Below are 26,729 nucleotides of genomic sequence, written 5' to 3' on the forward strand. Positions count from 1 at the left end.
TTAATAGGAAAATGTTTACTGAGGGAATAAATCAACTGACAGATTGGAACCTTTGTAGTCCTGCTGGTTATTGTAGTCCTACTGGTTATTGTAGTCCTGCTGGTTATTGTAGTCCTACTGGTTATTGTAGTCCTGCTGGTTATTGTAGGCCTGCTGCTTTTTGTAGTCCTGCTGGTTATTGTAGTCCTACTGGTTATTGTAGTCCTGCTGGTTATTGTAGTCCTACTGGTTATTGTAGTCCTGCTGGTTATTGTAGGCCTGCTGCTTTTTGTAGTCCTGCTGGTTATTGTAGTCCTGCTGGTTATTGTAGTCCTGCTGGTTATTGTAGTCCTGCTGGTTATTGTAGTTCTGCTGGTTATTGTAGGCCTGCTGCTTTTTGTAGTACTGCTGGTTTTTGTAGTCCTGCTAGTTATTATATGAACTCCTGGACTACAATTTCCTTCAGCGAGCGCGAGGACACCTCCCCCCGCTCAGCGTCCCTCAGCACTGTCAGCTCCTCCTGAAACGTGGCCACAGGACGTCCCAGCTGGTAGCCCACGTCCAGCAGCAGCTGCAGCACGGCGGCTCTGTAGTCTTTCAGTCCGTACCGTCTGACCGCAGGCAGAGCTCTCTGAGCCATAGAGAACGCCTGCTCGGGCTCCTCCAGGTCCCGGTAACAGACGGCGAGGGCGGACAGGGACGGTACTATCAGGGTGGGTCTCTGCCATGGCAGCAGCTTCTCCTGGATCTGTAGGACGGTCTGAAGCAGCTCCACGGCGGGCTCAAACTGACCAGCTCGCAGCAGACTGTGCGCCCGTCTCTGCTCCTGCTCCGTGAAGAAAGTGGCAAACAGAAGTGAGTGTCGGACGCAGCGGACAGCGTACAGCTTAGCCAGGTAGTCCTGCAGAGCCAGGCGGCGCTCTGAGATGATGTCAGGGTTAAAGTTGCCCGTCAGGAGTTTCCGGGGGAGAATGACCTCCTCCAGCTCCTCGTGGAACTCCTCCAGCAGCTTCTGGTGGAGGCGGGAAAAGTCGCTGTATCGACGTTCCACCGACACACGTTTGGAATCAAAGCTGCCTGAACGCATCACCACAACCTCATACACCTGCAACGGACAGGAAGTAGAAGAGATTAGAGTACCTTTGTGTGTGTGCTTCTGTAAAAACAAAAAAGAATCAACGGTACAATCTCAGATTTCTTTTTTGATCGATCGTTTTTAAACGTTAAAAAAAAAAGAGTAAAAAAAAAAACACTTAAGATTTTGAACCAATGGAGAGAGAGCGCTGAAACGTTTGGCTCGATTGGATGATGAAACGTTTGGCTCGATTGGGTGATGAAACGTGATTGGATGATGAAACGCTGCTCTCTCTCTTTTGTCTGCACTGATATGAAATTATATACAAGAAACTAGGACTTCAGTTTGTGTTGCCGTGGTAACAAACAGGTATCGATATTGTTTGATTTTTCTAGATTTATATCAAAGTTTGAAAATCTGGCATTGTGACCAGAAAAATCAAAATAGAAAAGATGAAAGAAAAGTGACGTTCAATCCTCGGGCCCATCCTCCTTTCCCTCTATCTCGTCCCGATCGTTAAAAAACATGGCTGCTCCTAACACTTCATGCAGATGACTACCAGACTATTTATGATGAGTTATTTATTCGTGGACTGTAAAGCACTTTTGGTGAACACTGATCTGTTTTTAATCTCTGAATAAAGCTGGTTCAGATTTCTCACCACATGTTTGTTCAGAGTGTTTCTCTCGATGATTCGACTCGACGGGATCTCAAACAGCAGTCTGACTGGACGCTCTCTCCGCTTCAATGCCCTCCAGGACTGCTGCAGCTGCTGAGTGGTCAGACTGGAACAACTGGGGGGCTCATCTACACATACACACACACACACACACACACACTGTACTTGTTAATTCAATTAAGAAGACATATAAAGTAGTATAAATATTCAGGTAGAACACAGGTACGAACTCTGCCATTGACCTGAAATGTTTACCTCTGTTTGCAGTATTTATGCTAAGCTAAGCTAACCAGCTGCTGCATGAAGACCGTTATGATTCACAGCAGGTTAACGGAAGTCTAAATGATTTAACAGAACAAGTTAAGATAAGTCAGGACAGAGAGCAAGCAAGTCAGGACCTGGATCCATCAGGTCGCCTCAGTTGAGTCTTCAGAGTCTTTCTGTGGTTCTTCAAACAGCTGATCTGCAACATAAAAATAACACAGCAAATATCTTAGTCCTGCATGGTTCTTCTTTTTTTTAACTCTAAGCCTGCTTCTCCTGGGGTTTACTCACTGATCGTAGAGGCTGCTGTGTCTTGTTTCATAAGCTAAAAGTCCTCACAGCTGCTTTAAATAACTGTCTTTCCAGCAGGAAGTTTGAAAACATACAGTGCATTGATGTGTTTGTGTGTCAGGGTGTGCAGAGGGGGAAGTGTTTGTGAAGAAATTAACAAAGAGTGAACAGGAAGTAAATCACAGAGCAGAAGTGAGCCACTCTCACTGACTGTTTCAGTTTTCATATCATTTCAACAGAAAGTCATAAGACCGGTTGGCCTCTGTCGCAGCAGAAAGTTACCTCTGAGCATCACAAAATAAAAGTAAATAAGATCGAGTGTAGACTCACCTGTGTGTGTGTGAATTTGTGCGTGTGTGTGTATGTGTGGGGAAGGAATCTGAGAATCAAATACAAACAGACTCACAAACTTCTTCTTTCGTCCTCTCCGTCTGCTGTCATCCTCACATCTGTACTGACAGAGCTGCATTCACTGACACCTCCTCTCTGCTCTGCTGGGTGGAGACACACACACACAAGCTAAAGTACACAGTCAGCTGAAACCTCCGGATTGAAACATGAAGCTGATGCTGAAGTGCAAAATCCTTCAGTTCCTTAAGTGTCCACACACTTTGTGTGTTGGTGTGTGTGTGTGCGTGTGCGTGCACGTGTTTCTGTATGTGTGTGTATGTGTGTGTTGTGGCTCGTCTCGACAGCACCATCTGGTGGTGACACACACAAACTACATCAGGTGGTTTTAAACTTTTTATTCCATCAGTTGTTGAAACAAAGAAAAAGAGTTCAGGAGTAAAAAAGGCACTTAAGTTACAAAGAGCTCCATAAAATAACTTCTCTCTTTTTTACAAATATTTACAAACTTTTCATGAACATTCAACATGATGACGGGAGGAGACACGGCGAGCAGAAGAAGAACGACTGAGTGTCGATGATGATAAATATGATGACAACGTTAGAAACACCAGAGTGACTGCAAACAAGATGGACGCTTCATCAACCGCCAAATAAATCAGAACCAACCCTCGAGTCTCACCGACGGACTTCATCGATGTTGACAACATCTCAGTCAGGGGAGGAGAGGAGGAGAGGAGGAGAGGAGGAGAGAGGAGATGAGAGAGGAGGAGAGGAGAGGAGAGGAGAGAGGAGGAGAGGAATTGGAGAGGAAGAGGAGAGGAGGAGAGAAGAGGAGGAGAGAGGAGATGAGAGAGGAGGAGAGGAGAGGGGAGAGGAGGAGGAGAGGAATTGGAGAGGAGAGGAGGAGAGGAGGAGAGGAGAGGAGAGGAGAAAAAGAGGAGAGGAGGAGAGGAGGAGAGGAGGAGAGAAGAGGAGATGAGAGAGGAGGAGAGGAGAGGAGAGGAGGACAAAATGAAGACGAGAGGACAGTGAAGGGAGGTGGACACATCATCATAGGGGGACTGAAAGAGAAGGCATTGTAAAAAACTAGCGAGCTGGGAGAGGAGAAGTAGCAGGTAAAGAAGAGGAGGAAGTAGACGTGTGGAAACTTCCACCTAATGATGTCATCGTCCTGGCGTGAAGTTGTTGAGACACTGACAGACGGTTCTGAAGTGTGTAACCTGCAGCCGACTGAGACCGTCAGCTGCAGGAGCTGAGGATCGAACCCCCGACCTTCAGTCTGACCCCCTCTACCACTGAGCCACAGCTGCTCTGTCCTAATGAAACAAAGACCCTAACCCTTCATGTCCGCTCAGGGCTTCCGTAGGCATGTGTCAGTCAGTGGGAGGAGCTGCGGTCATTAGCCACGTCCTGCAGGCGCCGCAGTAGAGCAGAGTGGTTGTCGGGACAGACTCTTTTCGGGGACGTGCCGTCCTCCAGCGGCACGCTGCGCTTCCTGCTCGGAGTCTCACCGGTGCGGATCATGCTGTTGATCTCCTGTAGACGCTGAGATAAAGGATCAATGATTAATCTTTCATATGGTTTGACTCACAGAACATCTCTCAGTTATTCATCTGAAGAATCTGAAGCTGCATTCTTCCTAATGACCAGCAGGGGGCGAACACTCCTACAGAAATGTTCCCTTGATTTCTTCCCTCAGTAAACATTTCATCTTCTCAATCTCTAGTCTACGCTTCTTTGGTTTTGTCAAAGGAAGTGACCATATTTGGAGGGCGAAGCTGGAGAGGAGTTCCAGCTCCACACTCTTGTCCAAATATGGTCACTTCTGGCTCTTAGAATAAAGATAGAAATTATGTTTATTTAGTTCATTAAGGTCCCATTTTGATTGGACTAAAAGAAGCTCTCAGCAGATGTTTTCAAGAAGAATATTTTGTGGTAGGGAGTGACCATATTTAGAGAAGTGGGCGGAGCTGGAGAGGCTCCAAATCGCTGTGGAGTCTAGAGGTTCAGGAGAGCTTTGGGGGAGGGGGGAGGCGCTCACGTTGGGGGGGCTGCTGCAGATGTAGTAAGACATCTTGTCCCGGGCAGAGGTCGGCGTGGGGGCGGAGCTTGTCTTGTGAGGGGAGATGTAGATGGAGTGTTTGCTGGAGAGAAGCATCCGACGGGGTGAGCCTGTCCTCAGGGTGGGGTACGGACAGAGAGGGGGGGACTGCGCGCACACACACACACACACACACACACACACACACACACACACACACACACACACACACACACACACACACACACACACACACACACACACACACACACACACACACACACACACACACACAATTAAAGGTTTCTGACTGGTTGAATAAGCAGACATGAGAGTGTAATGCTCTTTTACCCCAGCAGAGGGCGAGCTGGGTGAGTATCTGAGAGCGAACAGTCTCATCTGTTTGATGTAGACGTTGTTGTAGAAGAGGATCAGGTCTCCTCGCTCCTCGTCCTCGGCCTCACACACAGCCGAGGAGGACGAGGAGGTCTTCTTGGGGGTGGAGGGGGCACTGCCAGGTTGGGGGGCGGGTAAGGTGCTGCTGGAGCGAACAGGAAGTGGACTGATGTCTCCCTCTGCTGGAGGAGCAGAAACAAGAGAAAAAGGATTGTCATTTAAATCAAATCAATAAATCATCTGTTGTGGGTGTGTTGGACTTTTGTTTTGGTTACCATGGTAACATACAGTTTCTGCCATGGTGAGGAGGAGTCTCCTCAGGTCTTACCTGAGTCCTGTTTGCTGTCGGATGTCACGTTGTGTTTGTTCGTGTCGTCTGAGTGTCGACTCCGCCCAGATATCAACACACTCCTGTACACCTGGAACACACACACAGTGTGAGTGTGCTCTGTGTGTGTGCGTGTGCTCTATGTGTTCTCTATTTGTGTGTGTGTGTGTGTGTGTGTGTGTGCATGTGCTATGTGTGTGTGTGTGTGTGTGTGTGTGCTCTATGTGCGTGTGTGTGTGTGTGTGTGTGTGTGTGTGCACTACGTGTGTGTGTTTGCTCTATGTGTGTGCTCTATGTGTGTGTGTGTGCTTTATGTGTGTATGTGTGTGTGTGTGTGTGCGTGTGCTTCTTACGTTGCTGTTGGCCTGAGGTTGAGAGCGATAACATTTCATAATGTTCTGGAAAGATTTTTCTTCTTTTGTCACCTGATGACAAATCAGAGAAGAACTTTAAGACTTAAAACTTTCCTTTGTGATAAATCTTATAGTTAGGGCTGGTGCTGGTGTAGACCAGCTCTTAGTTATGCAGCTATAGGTTAACTGGCACCTTGAGGTCCTCTCTCTCTCTCTTTGTGCATTTACAGTACATCATATTACTGCATGTATCTATTTGTACTCGAGACACACACACACACACACACACACACACACACACACACACACACACACACACACACACACACACACACACACACACACACACACACACACACACACACACACACACACACACACACACACACACACACACACACACCACACACACACACACACACACACTATGGCGCGCAGAATGTTTCATCACATGCACGCCGCACAAACGCATGTACGTGTGATTATTTCATAAAAGTCCCACGCGTACACACGCACGTGCGTTGTCTAAGTAGTTCACGCAGCCTGACTTATAGACGCACGCACGTGTGATTTCTAAGTGTCACGCGTACGTGCGTGTGTAAGTACTAGACGCAGCCTGACTTATTGACGCACGCAGAGAAGGAGAGAGAGATACTTTAGATGTGTGTGTGTGTCTGTGTGTGTCTGTGTGTGTCAGGCCACAGCACAGTTTGCACTCGTAGAATGTTGCAAAATAGGAGAACTTGTAGAATGTGATGTGAGAACTTGAAGGAAAAAAAAAGTGAACTTGTATGTAAAAATGTTTACTTGTATAAAAAATCCACACACGTGAAATTAATTTCATGTCACAAATGGGGGGGGGGGGGGGGGAAATGTGAACCTGTAGAGTTAAAATTTGAACCCAAAGAAAATTAAAGTAGACTGATATTTACACAAATAAAATGACAGCTGCAAACTTGTAATCCAACATTTACTCACATGTTTTTTTATTACTCGTGCCTATTATCCTTTACAACCACAACTCTGTGGTTACAACTTCTCGAATCTGCCGCTACAACTGCACAAACTACTTTTCTCACACACAACACATTTTGCGAGACGTCTGTAGCAAAACAAATTTTTACTTGTAGAAATGCCCCCCTCCCCTCGCTGTGTGTCTGCGTGTGGGGGGAATTGGCCAATGAGAAGTAAGTTTCCCCATTCAAATCCTCCACTGATTTTTCACAAAATTCTTATATCAAGAGATTGGTAACTGAAACCAAGACAACCAGCCACCCCAATACTCGTGACTATAGTACATTTAATTCGGCGCCTTCGGCCCCATTTACGGTCCTCCCCGGAGTCAAATGGGACGCAGACCGTTTTTAAACTATATAATAATAATACAACAAACTAATAAACCAAGCAAACTAAACTGAAACTAAGCCTTCTCTCTCTTTTATCTAAAAAAAACGGAGACATTATATTAACAGCGATGAGAGCCTTAAAGAGAGACGTTTACGCACATTTAATTTACCCATTAATAAATTATTAAAATCCCAGCCGAAGCAGCAGCTGTCTGTTTTGAGGATTACCGCGGGGCAGCGCTAAAGTGCTTCTTTATGCAAGGAGATGGCACAGATTCATGGCGCATAAAAAGTCAGAGACAGAGAAGGTTACAATGGTACAGACACGTAGAAAAACGGACTGCCAGACTCATATCAAAAGTCGTTTTAACTGAGTTTACTTAGTTGAAGAAGTTGAACTCCACACGGAGCTGATCAGACTGCAGTGCGCAACGCTGACGGAGAAATTCAAGTCTGTTGGTTTGGAAACATTTGATGCCTGGCAGTGAAATACCTGAAGATGACTGTTTGCATCAAAGACACTCTGTGTGTTTGTGACAACTTATTCATGTGAGCAGGTTTAATCTGATGAACCTTAACGAGTGCAAACTGTGCTGTGGCCTGACACACGCACACACACACATCTAAAGTCTCTTTCTCTCCTTCTCTCTCTCGAATAAAAAAAAACATGCATGTGCGTCTATAAATCAGGCTGCGTGTACTACTTAGACAACGCACGTGCATGTGTATGCGTGGGACTCTTATGAAAAAATAACACGTGCACACACACACACACACACACACACACACACACACACACACACACACACACACACACACACCTTGGCCATGACATAGACCGCACACATGAGCAGCTGGTCGAGGTGGCGGTCCTTCATCAGCTCGTTGCAGTGAACCATCGAGAACTCGAAACACGTCCAGATCTTCCTCCTCAGGTCGGAGGAGATGTCCAGTTTGACACAAAGGTCTCTGAGCCGCACACTGGCCAGGTGGTACACCTGTAAGGTCATGTGATCACAGGTCAGTGCTTCACCTCATTAACATCCATCTCACCTTTATTAACAAGTTCCCTTCATATCACATTTGATTCTTCAGGTGTTCATTTTTAAACATGCTGACTCATCATTATTTCAAAATAAAAACAAACAGTACACTGCATGTATCTGGTGTCTGCCCCCCCTGGTGGATTCTTTGTGTACTGCATGTATCTGGTGTCTGCCCCCTGGTGGATTATTTGTGTACTGCATGTATCTGCTGTCTGCCCCCTGGTGGATTCTTTGTGTACTGCATGTATCTGCTGTCTGCCCCCTGGTGGATTCTGTGTACTGCATGTATCTGGTTTCTGCCCCCTGGTGGATTATTTGGGTACTGCATATATCTGGTTTCTGCCCCCTGGTGGATTCTTTGTGTACTGCATGTATCTGGTTTCTGCCCCCTGGTGGATTATTTGGGTACTGCACGCAGGGTCCGAAATTAACTTTTTGACTCACCGGCCAAGGTGGCAGGTAGATGAAACCGGTCAAACATGTTTTTTTACCGGCCAAAATAACAAATTTTGTTTTTGTGTCCTATACACATCTGTTACAGTACATTTAATTGAGAAGGCATTATGTTCTGTTTAATCAATAACAAATTTAAGTCACAGATTCGATCATGTCATCAGATTAGGAAATTGAGAAATTGTAAAAAAAATATATTTGCTGGCCTTTGTTTTTTGTATTATTTGTAGGCAGTAGTTCTGGGTACTGCATGCCATATTATATAAAAAACAGTTACCTTCCTGAAGAACAGAGACAGAGATCCTTTCCTCAGCGGGTTGCTTGCTGGTTTAACACTGGGTTTGCTGACAGCTGATTGGACGGTGAGTGTCCCGGTCAGAGTCTGTGCAGACAGCGCCTGCAGCGTGGCTCCGCCCTGTCCTGTCATATTCACCTGGACGGGGAAAAAGGTGATTCCTCCACTCTCATTGGCTATACCTGCAGAGGGCAGAGTTTGGTGTTTGTTATCTCATTCTTGTGACAATACTTATTTGCATATTTTCAGTCCCTAACCTTGCACAGGTATGGTGACCGTCTGCCCATTGTTGGCGGTGACTGTGGCGGTTGCCACAGTGACCACAGTCTGCCCGGCTGGGATGGCTGTGACCAGGCTGGGCTGTCCGCTCTTTGTCACAGAGACGGGCGTGCTGGTGGTGCTGGTTGTGTTGGAAGAGGAGACTCTAGACTCTCCGTCTACGACGTCCACAAACAGACGGCGCCGAGCCGAGCCGGTGGGTGGGGAGCTGTACCTGTCCAACAGGGGGGAGGGGGACACACCTGCAGGAGGAGGGACGGATTATTAAACAACTATTTTCACCACAGTTTATAGGTAAAGTATATGTGTGTGTGTGTGTGTGTGACTCCAACCTTTGAGTGTGCTGTTGGCATTGAGGTTGATTCTCTGATTGCTTGGAATGAGAGGAACGCTGCCCGAGCTGCTTTCATTGTTCTGCTCCAGATACTGGGGAGGCATCACCTGAAACACACACACACACAGACACAGACACAGACACAGACACACACAGACACACACACACAGACACAGACACAGACACACACAGACACACACACAGACACACACACACACACACACACACACACACACACAGACACAGACACACACACGCACTGTGAAATAAACCAAATCTAAAAAGTTTTTTCTAAAAGGTTCAGGGGACCTCCGGTTGGCACCCCACCAAAATTACAAGATGAGAGAAAAACGAGAAAACAGCCACGGAGTATGACGACGAAGCTAATGCTAACTCGCCTAGCACCGGCGGACTCGAGCATAGAGAAGCTAGCTTACTGGCTAATGCTGAAATTAATATGAGCCGATGTAAAGAAGGAGCTTTTGGTCACACACTAAAGCCTCCCTTACACGGGACGAGTATTACCTGGGGACCTCCAGTAATTTGTAATAAATGCGGAGGTCGTCTGTGATCTTCATCCCGTGAGAATCTGCCATGTCCGTAATTTGTAAAGTAAAAATTCCACCGCAAATTACCTACCATATTTCACCAAACACAGAGGTTATGTGATAATATTAGTCCCGTGCGATTTGGCATCTCTGTGATTTGGGGTGTTTTGATTTTTTTTAAAGTTTTTTGTGTTCTCCGAGGCTGCGTTGGCAATTCTAAATGAAAGTTCTGACAGAATTTTGGGTGCAGATTCAGGAGCATGGAGACCCAATCACAGAAAGAGCTCAAATCTATCAGAAGAGAGAAATCTGTAAAGATGATTAGATGGATTACATGATGTATGGAACATTTTCTATCTTTTACGTTTACACAGAGCCTTATGAGTAGCGTCTGTCTGTGAACGACTCAAAGCAAGGGAGGAGAGAGAGAGGGGAGTGTGTGTGAGAGGCACGTTACTGATGTCGGGGACCGGAGAAGAATCAGCGCAGAGAAACTAGTCAGCGTCTGAAGTGTTCAGTTTGAGCTCTGTGTGTATTAAACAACCCGACACCTCAACACGCCGGACTCTCCGTGTCAGTTTACAACGTGCAGCACTTAAAGTGACGGTTAGTCCCGAAGGTGAAGCTACAACTTCTGAAGCAGACCAATCAGTGTCCTCTGAGGAGCAGGAAAGGTTAACACATGACATCATATCCGGGGGATAATGTTGGTAAATTCAAGTTTCACACAGTGCTTGTGTGTGTGTGTGTGTGTGTGTGTGTGTGTGTGTGTACCTGCTGACAGGTGGGGACCAGGTCCTTGGCTCCTCTCAGGCTCTCCCACAGTGGGGACTCACTGGTCCAGGCCAGACTCTCGAGAACTTGCTCCTCCACCTGGTTCAGGTGTTTCACCACCTCTCGAAACAGACCCTGCTCCGACCGCACTAACACCTCGATCACCTGCGCGCACACACATACACACACATAAGCCCACATAAACAGGCGCACACTGACAGGTGTGATCACAGGTGTGCTGGTACCTTGTAGAAGTGATAAGCGGGCAGCTGGAAGATGTTGATGAGCTTGGGGAAGTCTCCTGGAGGTCTGTAAGAGAAGACGACGATCTCCAGACAGCAGACAAGCAGAGAGCGATGAAACACGTCCTGCTCCAGAATACACTGAAACACAGCGTGATATATTTAAAGAGACAGTACACATATCCACACTGACTGAAACACAGCGGGAGATGTTTAAAGAGACAGTACACATATCCACACTGACTGAAACACAGTGGGAGAATCTATATTTAAAGAGACAGTACACATATCCACACTGACTGAAACACAGTGGGAGATGTTTAAAGAGACAGTACACATATCCACACTGACTGAAACACAGTGGGAGATGTTTAAAGAGACAGTACACATATCCACACTGCCTGAAACACAGCGGGAGATATTTATATTTAAAGAGACAGTACACATATCCACACTGACTGAAACACAGTGGGAGATATTTATATTTAAAGAGACAGTACACATATCCACACTGCCTGAAGCACAGCGGGAGATATTTATATTTAAAGAGACAGTACACATATCCACACTGACTGAAGCACAGCGGGAGATATTTATATTTAAAGAGACAGTACACATATCCACACTGCCTGAAGCACAGAGTGAGATATTTATATTTAAAGAGACAGTACACATATCCACACTGCCTGAAGCACAGTGTGAGATATTTATATTTAAAGAGATAGTACACATATCCACACTGACTGACACACAGTGGGAGATATTTATATTTAAAGAGACAGTACACATATCCACACTGCCTGAAGCACAGTGTGAGATATTTATATTTAAAGAGATAGTACACATATCCACACTGACTGACACACAGTGGGAGATATTTAAAGAGACAGTACACATATCCACACTGCCTGAAACACAGCGTGAGATATTTATATTTAAAGAGACAGTACACATTTGTTTTAAGGGTAATCAAACTAATAGCATCTTTAAAAATAGGCGCTCCTGTCAGAATGAATCCTCACCGACAGGTCGGCGTCTCCCAAAATCATCTTCTCTCTCTCGATGATGGACTCCAGCATCCTGTAGTAGAGCGCCTCCGCCAGGTGGAAGTACTTCACTGCCATGTCTAGAAGGAAGAAGATCATCTGTTTACCTTTGAGAGGATAAAGTCGATTAAAGGTTTCCCGTTCTGTTGGTCGTGTACCTTTCCCCATCCCGCTGTCCTCCGCCCCGCTGTCCTCCAAATGCTGACAGAAGAGCTCAAACATGTCCTTCAGGCGCTGACTGATGACATCACTGGGGTCTCTGGCACAGTTCCTGTATGGGTACAGTTTGTGTCAATGCACTGCAGCATGTAATACACCCCAGACTGGGCTTACATCTGATTGGCTGTAGGACATGAGGTGTGATCAGATGTACAAACCTACCTGAGAGTTTGGGTTAGCTTAGCACTCGGGCCCTGTTTGGTTCCTGACAGCAGCGTGTGCAGACGTCCGACGCTCTTCATGGCCAACGACACGGGAGAAGCCAGGCTGTTCTCCTGAACGTACTTCCTCCCCATCAGAGGAGTGGAGACCTTCAGGGCCGAGGCCTGAGGAGGAGACAGTTTGTGTTCATTCACAGCCATGAAGCATCAAGAAGAGGAGCAGACGAGGAGGAGTGTTTCTCACAGTGAGGCTGCTGTGGAGCCTGTAGGTGGCGCTGTCCTGGTTCTCCACGCCTTCACACAGGCAGGGCCCCGGGGTACCGATTTCCTCACTCGCCCCCTCACCCGTAAAAATCCTCTCATCCAGACCGCCGCTCGCCAAAATGTGTTCTTCATAAACACGACTGAGAGACAGACTGAGTAGGAGAGAGAGAGAGAGATAGAGAGAGGGGGAGGAGAGAGGGAGAGAGATAGAGAGGAGGAGAGAGAGAGAAAGAGAGAGAGAGAGATCAGAGATAGATAAAGAAGAATTATCAGACGTTGGGTCTGATCACACAGAGGGGTGTCGCCCTCGTCATGGTCGCTCCAGCTAGGAGTGCCTGAGGAGCGAAGCTGCGTGTGCTTTAAGGCGATCAAATACATTTGGTGCAAAAAGGTGTGTTGGAGAACACGTAGAACTCTCCTGGTTGCTATGCTCCGAGACCAGGAAGGAAAATGTATTTAAAAGGAGGTAAAGCCTCCTGCTTGATCTGATTGGCTACTTCGACCTAAAGTGACACTGATGGGCGCTGCGGCTCCGACACCTGACCGGAGAAGTTAACCAAGTTGTTTAAGGAAAGCGCTTCAGGGATCGTGCTGAACCAGAACAAAACAAGGTTCCTGCTGGCGATGCGTCTCCGAGAGATCGGGTCCTAACAAGAGTTAAATTAGAGCTTAAAGTCGATGATGTCATTGAGGACGCTGTTCCCGAGATGTCGTGAATTCACCTGGTTTGTGAACGTTGTTCCTGAAGTCGTTAAAATGAACGTGTAAATGTATTCACACTCACAAACTGTCTCCAAAGTTCATGGGGTCCAGGAAGCCACTCAGCCCATCTTCTTTCCCTCTGAGGATCTGTGGGACACCAGAGGTCAAAGGTTAGAAAAACAACATGACGCCAAGTCTGAGGTTAAAGCTTCATCACGCTGACCATGACGGGACAGATTAGACCATGGCGGGACAGATTGGACCATGGTGGGACAGATTAGACCATGGCGGGACAGATTGGACCATGGTGGGACAGATTAGACCATGACGGGACAGATTAGATTATTTTTTGTTTATTTTTTATTTGTTTATTTGTTTGTTTGTTTGTTTACCCTTTTGTGGAAGAGTCTCTTCATCAGAGGTTTCCAGAAGTGTTCTTTGACTCCTTTAGCCTCCAGAACCAAACCGTCATGAAGGTCACAGAGCGACTCCAGGAAACACAACGGACCTGAAGAGGGCCGGAAGTCTCTGCTGCTGAAGTCCTCAGGGAGACCTGCAACACACACACACACACATATTATACACACACACACACACACACACACACACACACACACACACACACACACACACACACACACACACACACACACACACACACACACACACACACACACACACAATACACACATGGCCGTTTTGGACGCCCCTCGGTTTGCCAGATATGAGAGCAGTTATCAGGTCAAACCAACAGGTGTTGCAGCGATGGAAGCGGGCAAGGAAACTGGTTCAGATTGAAGTGATTGTACCCGACCTAAAAAGCCTCTGCATGTTTCTAATAAGCTCCACGAGCAGAAACGTGCTCAAACTAGGATCAATATTGGAGAGAGAGATTTGATCTTTCTCGTCTCAGCTGACCTCCTGTGTTTTTGGTTGTGACCAAGGGGCAACCTCCGGTCTCGAAAAATGAAGCCAATGTGGAAGTGCAAAAAACTGCAGTTCCTCGAGGTTCCGCTTGAGGCTGGCTGCAGAAGCGCCGGAAGTGCCATAAGCCCCCAGGCAAAAAAGCCTGTTTTTACCACAGGAATCAACATGTTTACAGCCGGGGGGGGGGGGGGGGGGGTTTATAACTCATCGGATTTTATTCTATTAAGGAAAACGGTTATGCCCATATAAGGGTTGTGTCAGATTTGATTGACAGCTCTGCGCGCTGCATCTGTCTGTCAGGTCAGCAGGTCAGGAGGCTAACAGCTTGATCCTGATTTCTCGTCTTTTTTACTTCGTTTGGAGAGTTTGTTTAACACATCTGACAACATACATGGCTTGCTGTGCGGTTAACAAACCATCCAACAAGTTGATGCTTCAGTTTTTTTCAGTAAGTTGTTTTCAGCTTGTTTAGCGTTAGCTTGTAAACCAGTCGGCTAACTGTACTCAGTGTAGCCCATTATTTACGGTCAATGGTTCAGCCGATCAAGACTCCCATTCATGCTAAAGATGCTAATGTTAACATCTCTAGCCAGCACTATTAAACTGGAGAAAAAGAAATTCTGAATTGTTAGAAATGTTTGTTGTTAAGATGTTGAAAATAATGAGTTTGTGTGATGTTAAAAACTAAAAGGTTCACCGACTGTCTTCGCAGACTGTAAATATGGTTATCTGACGTTATGATGAATGTTATACTCCACGTAAATGTCGACATTAAAAAACAAACTTTGTGTAGTAATTATCCTTCAGTATTTAACATAAACTGAACTCAACTGAACCTAATATGCTGTGTAGGTTATAGAGGATGACATTAACGTTACATGGTTGATGTAGTGTCTTAAGATTTGTGTTTCGATGTATCCTGATTTAAGAATGGGGCTGTGTTTAAGGGCATATTTGTGCAATGACTCTGTTCCATCCCACTTCCAGAAATGAACTATAGTAGTATTTGGTAAAAAAATGTCAAAAGAATAAAAAGTTGTGTAAAAGTAGACTTCCTTCCCTTAGCTATTGAGTTGAGCATTAATGCACATTTTAGTCTTGTCATTTCAAATCTAAAATGTATACTCATAAGTAGAGACAAAGGAGTCCATTTATATAGAAATATTTATTTAATCTTAAAAACCACATTAAAAAAGCCTGTTTTTACAGCAGAGATTAACATGTTTACAGCTTGGTACAAAAAAAACAAATAGGTCTGATTAGCTCATGTCTCAATCGACACACACTGTACGGGGGGGTGAATGTTTTGATGACTCATCAGTTTTGATGAAGGATAAGAGTTATTCACAATAAGGCGTGTAGCTGACCAGCTTAACAGGCGGGCGCGGTGTAACGGTTTGTCAGGAGGCTTAAAACCCGCCTCAGCTCCAGCTCTCAGCCTGTTGCTAGGTTGAATGAAGGTAAGGGTGAGACAGCATTTAAAGCATGGAGACCGCCATCGATGCAGGAACATGTGGGTGACGTCCCTCAGGCCATCCGGGGGAGACCTCCCTCGCAGCGAGTTGTTGAAGAAGCAACAAGAAGCAACTGAAGTCCACCCCAGAAGAACCAACAAATACAGATGTTGTTGAGGCTCAGGTTTCTTCCTCTGTCTCTGCAGCTCTCTGGGCACCTTGACGGACCAGTCACCAATAATCCACACTGTGTCTATAGGAGAAATACCAAGGTGTTCAATTAATGCCTCAGACAAGACAAAATGTACAGTTAACTACATGTGACATGTGACAGCTCAGGGTGTTTTTTTGTTATTAGCCACATCTGCAGGAATAATATTGAACAAGGTAGCTGCAACTCAAAATAATAGATGCCAGTCTTAAACACTATTTTTTCTAATACTTTTTGGTGTGCAGCTGACACTGTCCACAGACTCCATGACTTCACGGGGTTCTATAGAAAACAAATGTCTTATAATAAATTCTAAATATTTATTTTTCAATTGTCATGTTCACCCGCATCGCTGTTGACATCAGTAAATATAAGACACAGACATTCCTCTTTTTGTCAGAACAGTAACATGAACTGTATGCATTGTAATATTGATTTCTTCTGGATGTCACATATTTATTTACAGTCTATGGTCTAACAGTAGTTTTATCAACAACAAAGAAAGGAAAGAAGACGTCAAAGCTCTCGTCTTTTATCGTTTTAAAACAGACATTTTATCCTTAAACATGTTCTTACACCCAAGTAATGATTTGTAACACAATGTGAGAATTAATGTAATTGCTAATGTATTGCTCTGCTAACCCAGACAAAGTCTAGTAACTGCTCTGACAAATAACTAATAACCATAATTGTATATTTAAAAAAGTGTAGTTTTAAGACTTTAATTAAATATTTGGGTTGAAGATAATTCGTTTTAACTGTGTTGTAGAAAAGTTAAATGTTAACTTACTGTTTATCGAGTTTTCTCAGGACGAGCAGGAAAGTCGTAGGGGATGATAGCAGCAGTAGCCGTTAGCTATGCTGTCAAGTGGACTGCTAACGTCGAACTGAATGGGCGGAGTTAAGTCCCGCCTTACTGCTGTTGCTAGGTTGATCCGAAGTTAGGTTGAGACTGCAAATCCAATATGGATGCGGCTGTCGATTGGACTCATTTGCTGCCTACGTAACAGACGGGTCAGGGTTTGTCCAGTAATATTTACAGTCTATGGTTATGACTCAGCAGAAGCGTGCGGCGGTGCAGACTGTGCAGACTGTGCTACCTTTAAATTGGGGGTTGAGCAGGTCTTTCCTGGCGTTGCACAGCAGGGCGTTGGTGAGGACGAGGTCGAGGGCACACAGCAGCAGGTGGTACGAGTTCACCAGGTCATCACTGATCATGGGGAAGTTTCCTGAATGAGAGAGAGAGAGATACAGAGGGAGAGGGAGAGAGACAGAGTGAGAGAGAGGGAGAGAGACAGAGTGAGAGAGAGGGAGAGAGACAGAGTGAGAGAGAGGGAGAGAGACAGAGAGAGAGGGGGAGAACCCCCCTTTAATATGTGTCCTCTTTTAAATATTCTGAGCTCATTTCTTCTGACTCTTTTTATTCACTTCTATCTGGTTGTTATTCTCTAACGTCCCCGTAACATGATGATGTCATGTTGTTGTTGTTGTTTATTAAGAGATAGAGGAGCGACAGGTCAGATTCTAACCCGGGCCGCCCGCTTAGAGGACTACGGCCTCTGTACACGGGGCATACTAACTAACCTCTAAACCACGATCATGAACTCTTAATTTGATGGAAATAAATGCTGAGTCATGTTTTTAAGATGTTTCAAAAATCTCCTCTATACAACTCTATAATGAGAATATGTGTCTTTGTATCAATGCTACGTGTAGTTGAACAGAATCACAATCTGAACTAAAGAGTGGAGAAGAACATACTAGAGAACAGGAAACATAATGAAGCAGGTTCATTAGAGCATGGAGATGGTAGAGGTGCCGTGCAGACAGTCTATGGTCGTGCAGCGATCACGGAATAAACGTCACCACCCCCTCCCACTCGCTCCAGGTGAATTCTCCTGATTATATCCTGCTGCGTCCTCTGAAACAGTTCTAGACTCGTGACGTTGGTTGGTGCAGGGCGTTCCATACCTTTAGCGTAAACAAACAGGACCCAGCAGAAGTTGAAGACCTCGGTCACGGTGCACGGATGGCGTCTGGAGGGAGATCACAGGAAGCAGAAACAGTGAGAGGTCATTCTTTAAACATTACCTGGGGACTCCAGCTAACGTCACGTCTTCCTCACCTCTGTTTGCGGCTGCGGTGGACTCGCGGCGGCTCGTCAGACAGCGCCCTGAAGACGGCTTTGAAGATGGGGACGTACTTCTTAAAGAGGACCGCCGACACGGTGAAGTCCCTCTCCAGCTTCTGGGTGGTCTGACGGAAGTCCTGAGGCAGCTGGGCCATGTCCTGCCACTTCTTCATCTTATTCAAGAAGTCCACCAGACTGCAGAGAGAACGCCACAAGTCCTTTATCAACGAGTACAGCTGACTGAACCAGGACCCCCCCAGGACCCCCCAGAACGCCCCCAGGACCCTAAACCAGGAAGTTCACCAGACTGCAGAGAGAACGCCACAAGTCCTTTATCAATGAGTACAGCTAACTGAACCAGGACCGTAACCCAGAACCCCTCAGGACCCTGACCCAGGCTCCTCACCCAGGACCCTGACCCTGGACCCTAAACCAGGACCGTAACCCAGGATCCTCACCCAGGACCCTAAACCAGGACCGTAACCCAGGACCCCCCAGGACCCTGACCCTAAACCAGGACCCCCCAGGACCCTGACCCAGGACCACCCTGGACCCTAAACCAGGACCGTAACCCAGGATCCTCACCAAGGACCCTCACCCCTGACCCTAAACCAGGACCCTTCTGTCATCAGAACTTCAAAGAATAATCCGATATGTGTGGTGCATTATGGGCTGACCTCATCTCTGAGCAGCGCAGGATTCTGGTCAGAGAGACGTAGTTCCCCTCTGAGGTTCCTTTCCCCACCGTGGGCACCGAGGATGACCTGCACGCCACGTACAGAGAGCACGCCAACCAGTGCAGCTCGCTGCCCTGCACGAGGGGGAGGAGGAGAGGGGAAGGGGGGGGAGGAGGAGAGGGGAGGAGGGGGAGGAGAGGGGAGAGGAGAGGAAGAGAGAGGAGAGGAGAGGAGAGGAAGAGAGAGGAGGGGGGAGGGAAGAGAGTTGAGGTGAGGTGAGGGGAGGGGAGAGAGGAGGAGGGGGAGGGAGGAGAGGGAGGAGGGAGAGGAGGAGGAGGGGGGAGGAAGGAGGAGAAGGGGGGAGGAGAGGGTAGTGGAGGAGAAAAGACAACGGTTAGAATCAAGAACACCTGAGGGAGAGAAAGATGAGAATATAAGAAAACAAACATCTATAACTTCATCAACAGAAACAGGGACAGATTAGTGGAACCTCTTGAAATAATAATTAAGAGAATATTATTAGAATGTGTATGAAGCAGCACAGCCTGTATGTGAAGAGGAAACAGGCCCTGATCTGTATGAAGTCACAGCAGGAGAAATGTTTCTGTGTGAGGAGAAGTGCAATCAGCTGATAGGGGGATATTCTCACCAAATGGCAGAATTAAAACTCTATATGTTTTAAATCCCGCCCCCCCTGCCTGATGACTTTTTACAGAAACTTAGGAAGTTAATTATTGGATACATTTGGAATTAAAACCGCAAGCGGTGATGAAGGGCCCTCGCAACCCTGTGCATGTCGGGGTGTGTCGCGACCGCAGGAGTGCAGCAGACCGTGCAGTCCGATTTGTGTAAAAGTCGTACTATGGTATGTTGAAATAGGCAACGTAATGAAGATCACAGAAAATTTTGACGTAGAGCAGTTCAGGCTGGCACTGTCATGATAGCTATGAAATTTGGAGGAAATTGAGCATTGTATATAGGCTGTAGTACTTACTCCTTGCAGTAGGGGGCGCTATGGTTAAACTTTATTATTGTTTTGGGATGGTGTTCAGAAGCCAACCCTGATTATACCTGTGAAAATTGGAGCAGATCAGACAAAGTATATGAGATGTAGTACAGTGTCTTTCCAGTAGGTGGTGCTATGTCAATGGCCCAATTGTATTAGGTTAGATATGATCAGGCCAGTACTGAGATAATTCGAGTGAAATTTAAATAAAATGTGACATTTTATAATGGAGGTAGTACTTGCAGTAAGGGGCACTATGGATAAAGCAAAGTATTGTTATGTTAATGTGTTTAGAGGCCAACCCTGATCTTACCTGTAAAATTTAAAGCAGATCAGACAAAGTATCTGAGATGCAGTACAGCCTCTTTCCAGTAGGGGTTGCTATGTCAATGGCATAATTGTATTAGGTCAGTTAGATGTGATCAGGGGTCTCATTTATAACCGTTGCGTACGCACAAAACGGGTCTGAAACTGGCGTACGCCTTTTCCCACGCAAAGTTTGTGATCTATAAAAACAAACCTGACGGTAAAATGTGCGCACCGGTGAGCAAACTCTGACCTAGGCATACGTTCATTTTGGAGGCATGGGAAATTGGCGACACAGACGGCGAAGTGGTGAATTGAAGCCTGCAGAATGTATATTGATGCCTCTTCCACATTTTATTTCACTAAATATCAAACTTTACTGACAGATCCACGTCATCATAATCATTCAAACCGACTATAGTTATATAAGCTATAATCGCACATGTAGTGAGCCATTTCCGATAAGTAACTTTCATTACGACAATATATAAACATAAAATACAAATAAAAAATATAAGTCCGCCTCATACATATTGCATCAGTGCCGTCTCACCTTCATTATCCCGGACAGACCTCAGAGGACCGGACTTCTACACACACTTTTTTGACTTTCCCTCGGGATCAATAAAGTATCTATCTATCTATCACTAATGTAATCACTGATGTGTGATGAAGTTAAAAATTAGACTAACACAAAAACCATAGAGCCACCAGTTTTCCTTAATAACTTTCAATATCGTGCATTTATCATCAAGTGTGGTTTTTAGTTTTAATAAAGATGCCTGCGTCAAGACGCACAGAGCACACAGAGATACAGCGGTGGCTTCACACATTTTGCCTCCCCCATACTCAGCACATCTTCATCAGCTGCACATATTTATTCCGTAAATAATTAAAGTTTGGAAATTAAGTCGGGGCATCTCTGACAGGATCATTAGGCCTATATATCCTCATAATTAGTCACAGAGCAGACAGAGTTTCCCACGAAAAAAAGGGGCCAACAATCAAACGTTTTTGTTCGTTGATCAAACTTTTGATTACTAATATGATAGAGTGAGGCAGACTGCTGACTGACGTGAGCACTCTGACAATATGAAGAAGTCAGTGTGGGTCCCGTAAACATGTAAACATTGCAGATATTCTCGTGCGTAATAGTGAACGGCATATGTTTTGGCACATAGGACAGGTTGAATGCAGCAGCGACGTGGTGTCATTCTCTGATTTTTCTTAAGTTTGTGATCCTCCTGCTGCAGTAAACTACCGATATGTCCATTTTATCCTTCACTTCATTCACAAACTCCTCCGTTTCTGGAAAGTTTTGTTTCTTTGTCTAAACTTCCGGGTTTTGCCGCGATCCAGCGCTGGAAACCTTTGATCTGCCCCCTCATTTAAGGTTGAATGTGGGCATGTAGAGGGCGGAACATGGGACTAATCTACGTGCGCACATTTCCAGGTGGATCGTGATTTATAAAGGGAACATTGCGTGCAGGTGTGCGTACGAACGGTTTTATAAATCTGAATCATTTTGTGCGCACGTCATTTCCGGGTTTTTGGCGCACGTACATTTTTAGTATGGATTCTACACACTCTTTTATACTGAGTCCGCGTGGACGCCCACACATCGGAGAACAACACAGAGAACATGACAGCTACTTTGTGGCTTATATTGTGTCATGTTAGTCAGATACAGCCATGAAACTCTGGATTTCTCCATAATGAAGGCTGTCAGCGTTGTGTACCCGCGTGCTTGTGCTCGTGCATGAAGTGTACCGTGCCGAAGCACACCTCTCTGAAGTGTGCCAAAGTCAAGGAAGTGTACCGTGCCTGAGCACGATACGGAGCGGTCACACTGGTCAAACAAACTGGACTTTAGCGTTGAAGCGTGCTTGGGCACGGTACGGATAGCCAGTGTGACCGTGCCCTGAGAGTCTGATACCTGAGAGTCTGATATCTGAGAGTCTGAAATCTGAGAGTCTGATATCTGAGAGTCTGATATCTGAGAGTCTGATATCTGAGAGTCTGAAAGTCTGATATCTGAGAGTCTGATAGTCTGATATCTGAGAGTCTGAAATCTGAGAGTCTGAAATCTGAGCGTCTGATATCTGATAGTCTGATATCTGAGAGTCTGATAGTCTGATAATCTGAGAGTCTGATATCTGAGAGTCTGATATCTGAGAGTCTGATATCTGAGAGTCTGATAGTCTGAGAGTCTGATATCCGAGAGTCTGATATCTGAGAGTCTGATATCTGAGAGTCTGAAATCTGAGTCTGAAATCTGAGAGTCTGATATCCGAGAGTCTGAGAGTCACTCAGGTCTCGTTTCTCTTCTTTGTCGTGTTACGTATTTCAGCGCTGTAAACTCTGGGGGCGAGGATGGCTGAGCCGTGAATATTATATATATAATATAATTGCCGGGGCGGCCGTGGCTAGGTAGGTAGGGTGCCCGTCTTTCAACCTCAAGGTTGAGAGTTTGACCACCTCCTTCAGCTAGTCGTAGTGTCCTTGAGCAAGACGCTTAACCCGGCACTGCTTGATCTTTTTGAATTGCCCCCCGGGGACAAATAAAGTTTTTTTAATTGAATTGAATTGAATATAAAGGGGCGTGGTATTTAAATGAAGATCATTTCCATCCGCCACACTTATCACCACCCGGTCATGTGATACGCACGTTTAGGTCCAGGGGTTGACATTAAACTCTGGAACATTGTAACGGCTGGCCCAGGAACGTTACTTTAGATTAGAAAAATAACAGTCACCAATTTACTCTTGAACCATTCTGATGGAAGATTAAATTACAACTTGTATTTAATTAATTGAGCTCTAATTATATCAAATATTGTGTATTTTTCTTATATTTATGTGCTCATGTTTATTCACCATGCTGGTAACTGTAAGAGTCTACTTAATCTGATTGATATTAATATGAGGCTGTGATAGATCTGGAATTATTATGATCACGTTTTTCTCCTTCTTTCTTCTCTGTGAGAAACTCTTCATCCTTAGATTTTTACTTTAGGAGCTCTCTTAAGGGCTAAGATGCTTTGTGAATAACTTTTATCTTTATCAGGATCTAGTCTTTAACTTTAAGGGGAAATGTAGCTGCAGCGTACGTCATTCCCTGCTGTCACTCTCGACTCTTCTGGTGATTTTTTTCCTTTGAAAGCTGATTTAAGCTCGGCTTTTGTCAGGATCTGATGGTTTTAAACCCGTTTTACCAAACGTGTTTTTTATCAGAGAAAACCTGCGCTAAGATCTGTGTGCGAGTGTTGAGAGTAGCGAGTGCGCTCGCGGGAGGGACAGCAGTGAAGACGTCGGCTGCCTTTCAACTGTGACACACAAGCGCGCGCACGAGCGCTTATGATACGTTGATGCTGTAGCAGTTATTAGCTAGTTTAAAAACATTTACTGACAAAACACCGGTATGACAGGAAAGCGCTGTGAAATTGAGAACGTGTTACAGTCTACTTTTTTTTTCAGGCAGTATTTTAACTGGCCCGAGTGGGCCAGCTGAACGTGCAGTCAGCTGGCCTGGACTCTATCAATCATTCATCCGGGACAGCGGGCCAGTTATAATGTCGAGCCCTGTTTAGGTCCTACGTGGATCCTGTCGTACAATAATTTCTACACCAGATTGATAAGTGAGGGCCCTTGTGATGTCACAGTGGGATTCTGGTAAAAAAAAAAAAAAAAAAATCCCCCCCCTTCCCTGTATCTCCACCCATGGGCTCCAGCCCCCGCCTAGAACAAAACTTTTGAGCAGGTTTGCCATTTTTATTCTCACTAGCAAAGGTGTAATGTCTACTGGGAAAACTCAGTGGGGGGGTCATTGCATTTAAAGAGACACACACACCAAAACGGAGCGTTCTGAGAGAGCTGGTTTATACAGGGTCACAAACCTCCTCTGGTGCTTGATTCATGTTATATTTTGACCAAAGCACAGCACAAATGTTTCATTTAGACCACAGGGGACTGTTTGAAAAGGTGGAGAAGGGGGATAATATGTCCTCTTTAATAACATTTAAACGATAATTAAAGATGAATAAACAGAGTGATGTTAGATATAAAAGCAGCGACACATTAATATAAAGTGTGTGTACCTCTAAGGTGAAGGTCCTGCTGATGTTCTCGTAGCTCCTCCATGCCTCGCTGCTCGGGTCTTCGTCCATATTCAGAGCCCGACACAGATCCTCAAACCCGGCTCGAGCTCTCCGCGCGGAGTCCTCCTCTTCGCTCATTTTACGGCTTTTATCACAACCTCCTGTAAAAAGTCGAGTTCAGATTAAAAGGAATAAGGGCCAGAATAAAGCCGAGCCGTGTGTCAGCAGCTGTTTGTTCTAAAACCTCCGTAACAGCGTTATAACCGAGCTGTTACTAGACGGACATTTAAATGTCCTTTAGACACTACGACGCGGACGTACGGAGGCCCGCGACCCGCAGAGAGACGTCATGTCTGTGCGTAATGTACGTAGAGAATACCACAACCAGCGTATCTCAGCCCCGCCCACTGAACGTGCGTAGCGCAGCGTGAGTGGGTGGGTCAGCCGTCAATCAAAACACTGCTACTTCCGGTTGTTTGTTTTCAGTAGTTTGGAAGTTCGCTCGTCTGATAAGATCTTTAAAACGTTTTAAACCGCGATTTTAACAACTGAAAGCCTCAACATGTCGTTAACAAAGAGCGATGCTCATGTTAGAGTCAAAGCAGTGTTTAAAACTTCTCCAACAGACTCCGCCTCACGAGGAGACCAGAACCTGCTGCGAGCTGTCATCCTGATCATGTCTCTCCCTCACGCGAGAAAAGTTTACACATTATCCTGACGTCATCATCAGTTTCAGCTGATTGGACAATCTCTTACCTCCACTAAGCGTTTACATTCAGTTGAACCCGTTCAGACCAGTAGTAATGTGAAGTCTTTGATCATCTCTTTTAGAGCTTATTTACCTTTGTACTGATTCTGATTCTTTTATTTGTTCTGATACCTCTGTAACTCCACATACCCCGAGTCAGGATCAATAAAGTCTGAATCATTAACCCCTCACAGGGCGCTGACAGGTCAGACTTCTCTTCATCCTGTCCTCTAAGAAAAGACTGAATTACATGTTTCACTTTCACCTGAGTCCAGCTGGAGAGTTCAGACCCTTCTCTGGACCATCTGGGTCAGGGGTCAGGGGTCAGGGCCAGTCTGAGCATCATCACTGTTTGAGTAATCCCCTCACGCTAAGGCTGTTTTCGAAACCACATACTATACTACTAGTTTACTATTTCAACCCAGGACATTGTGTATAAATGACAGAATATATGAGAGATTGTAGACTTGTTTTATTTTTATTATGTTAATTTCCTCCAGATGGGCTGTTGTTTACTTCCGCATTCTAGGGGCCCGTTTCTGAAAGAAGGTTCAACAAACCCTCAATCTAACCCTGAGCTCTGAGTTGATTTACTCTCAGATGGGAAACTCAGATCAGCAGATTTTAATTGGTTAAATCAACTCTGAGTAGGTCCACTCGGTGTTCAGCGCGTGCACCACGACGATAAAAAGCCAACATGAATGGAACCCCGATTCTACGATTCACCATGGCAACAGGTGACAAAAAAGAGATCCTCCTACTTTAACCATCTCGAAATATATCAATATCTTCATGTGGCCACAGGCTACGGTGACTATGAACAGGTTTTAAGAAGGAAAAAAGGAAAACTGCTGCAGCGCAGCAGCAAAGGAGAGAGAAGTGGTGTAAGAGAAAACAGCTGCTCGCGTCAGCTTGTAAAGTCTAATAATTTAATATTTAATCAGTATTAAAATATTGCAGGTAAAAACAGATGGAATGGTAGGCTATTAAACCTATACAATTTATTTTCATTAAGATGCAATCCAGCAGAAGGAAAGCGACTTTTAAACAGCTCAAAATGAAATATAATACTATAATAGGCTCGTATAGATTTAACGTTAACTTCATTCAGAGTCTATTTGAATGTGCATTAACTTTATCCTCAACATAAAGCTGTATTCACACACATAGGCTAAATGTCCTCTCACCTTTATCCTGTTTAGTTTATTAATTAACCCTATTAAATTAACATCTCCTGACGTTAATGTAGCATAGGCTCTAATTCCCTATGGAGTAATGCAGCCCCTTCATACCGACTTAAAGACATGACATGTTCGATAAAATAGTTTGTTTTATATACGCTGTAGTAGGCTATTGCCACCCTAACATATCATATTAAAACAACCTGGATTTTTATTCAGACAAACGGTGAATCTTCACTAACACAGCGTGATACGGACTGAATGAAAGAATGAGGAAATGAAACGCCGTTTCTGGCTTTGAAAGAGGGTGGAGACTGAGAGAAACTCAGGGTTCATTGAAGAAAACCTGCTCCCGACCAGGTTAGGTTCACAGTTAGTAAAGTAACCTCTCCCTCGGAGTTACCCCTCTTTCTCGGGTTTGAGTGACCTCCTCTTCTAAAACGGATAACCCAGAGTTTCCCTCATTTCAGGGTTAACTGACTCAGAGTTTACACAAAACCTTATTTCAGAAACGGGCCCCAGGAC

The 26,729-nt window shown here is 45.3% G+C and overlaps 2 protein-coding genes and 1 long non-coding RNA gene across 5 annotated transcripts; all 3 read right to left on the minus strand.

Annotated features, from left to right (window-relative positions):
• On the minus strand, nt 1-2,805 carry snx20 (sorting nexin 20). Of its 2 annotated transcripts, none has more exons than XM_061036241.1 (4): nt 2,619-2,805; nt 2,132-2,196; nt 1,716-1,861; nt 1-1,084 (listed from the first exon to the last, which is right to left on the minus strand). In XM_061036241.1, the coding sequence occupies exons 2-4, from the start codon at nt 2,139-2,141 to the stop codon at nt 413-415; spliced, it is 828 nt and encodes a 275-aa protein (XP_060892224.1). In that variant the 5' UTR covers nt 2,142-2,196; nt 2,619-2,805; the 3' UTR covers nt 1-412. The 2 variants fall into 2 exon arrangements, with proteins under 2 accessions (XP_060892224.1, XP_060892225.1); XM_061036242.1 differs by lacking the exon at nt 2,619-2,805 and adding an exon at nt 2,289-2,599.
• Nucleotides 2,806-3,019: 214 nt separating this feature from the next.
• Nucleotides 3,020-24,826, minus strand: rbl2 (retinoblastoma-like 2 (p130)). 2 transcript variants are annotated; one of them, XM_061036229.1, is made up of 22 exons: nt 24,276-24,826; nt 18,867-19,000; nt 18,184-18,384; nt 18,030-18,094; nt 17,159-17,287; nt 13,859-14,019; nt 13,549-13,613; nt 12,745-12,916; nt 12,502-12,665; nt 12,279-12,391; nt 12,097-12,200; nt 11,078-11,215; nt 10,833-10,997; nt 9,503-9,617; nt 9,155-9,418; nt 8,880-9,079; nt 7,925-8,101; nt 5,758-5,829; nt 5,405-5,495; nt 5,032-5,258; nt 4,681-4,848; nt 3,020-4,184 (listed from the first exon to the last, which is right to left on the minus strand). In XM_061036229.1, exons 1-22 carry the CDS (start codon nt 24,411-24,413, stop codon nt 4,017-4,019), a joined length of 3,231 nt encoding a protein of 1,076 aa, XP_060892212.1. In that variant the 5' UTR covers nt 24,414-24,826; the 3' UTR covers nt 3,020-4,016. The 2 variants fall into 2 exon arrangements, with proteins under 2 accessions (XP_060892212.1, XP_060892213.1); XM_061036230.1 differs by having other exon boundaries at nt 9,509-9,617; nt 24,276-24,825.
• On the minus strand, nt 15,540-17,152 carry LOC132973042 (uncharacterized). Its single transcript, XR_009672961.1, has 2 exons — nt 16,849-17,152; nt 15,540-16,100 (listed from the first exon to the last, which is right to left on the minus strand). It is a non-coding gene; the product is annotated as an uncharacterized LOC132973042 (long non-coding RNA).
• Nucleotides 24,827-26,729: the final 1,903 nt, after the last annotated feature.

Source organism: Labrus mixtus, chromosome 4, assembly GCF_963584025.1.
Source record: "Labrus mixtus chromosome 4, fLabMix1.1, whole genome shotgun sequence".
In the NCBI taxonomy this organism is placed as follows: Eukaryota; Metazoa; Chordata; class Actinopteri; order Labriformes; family Labridae; genus Labrus; species Labrus mixtus.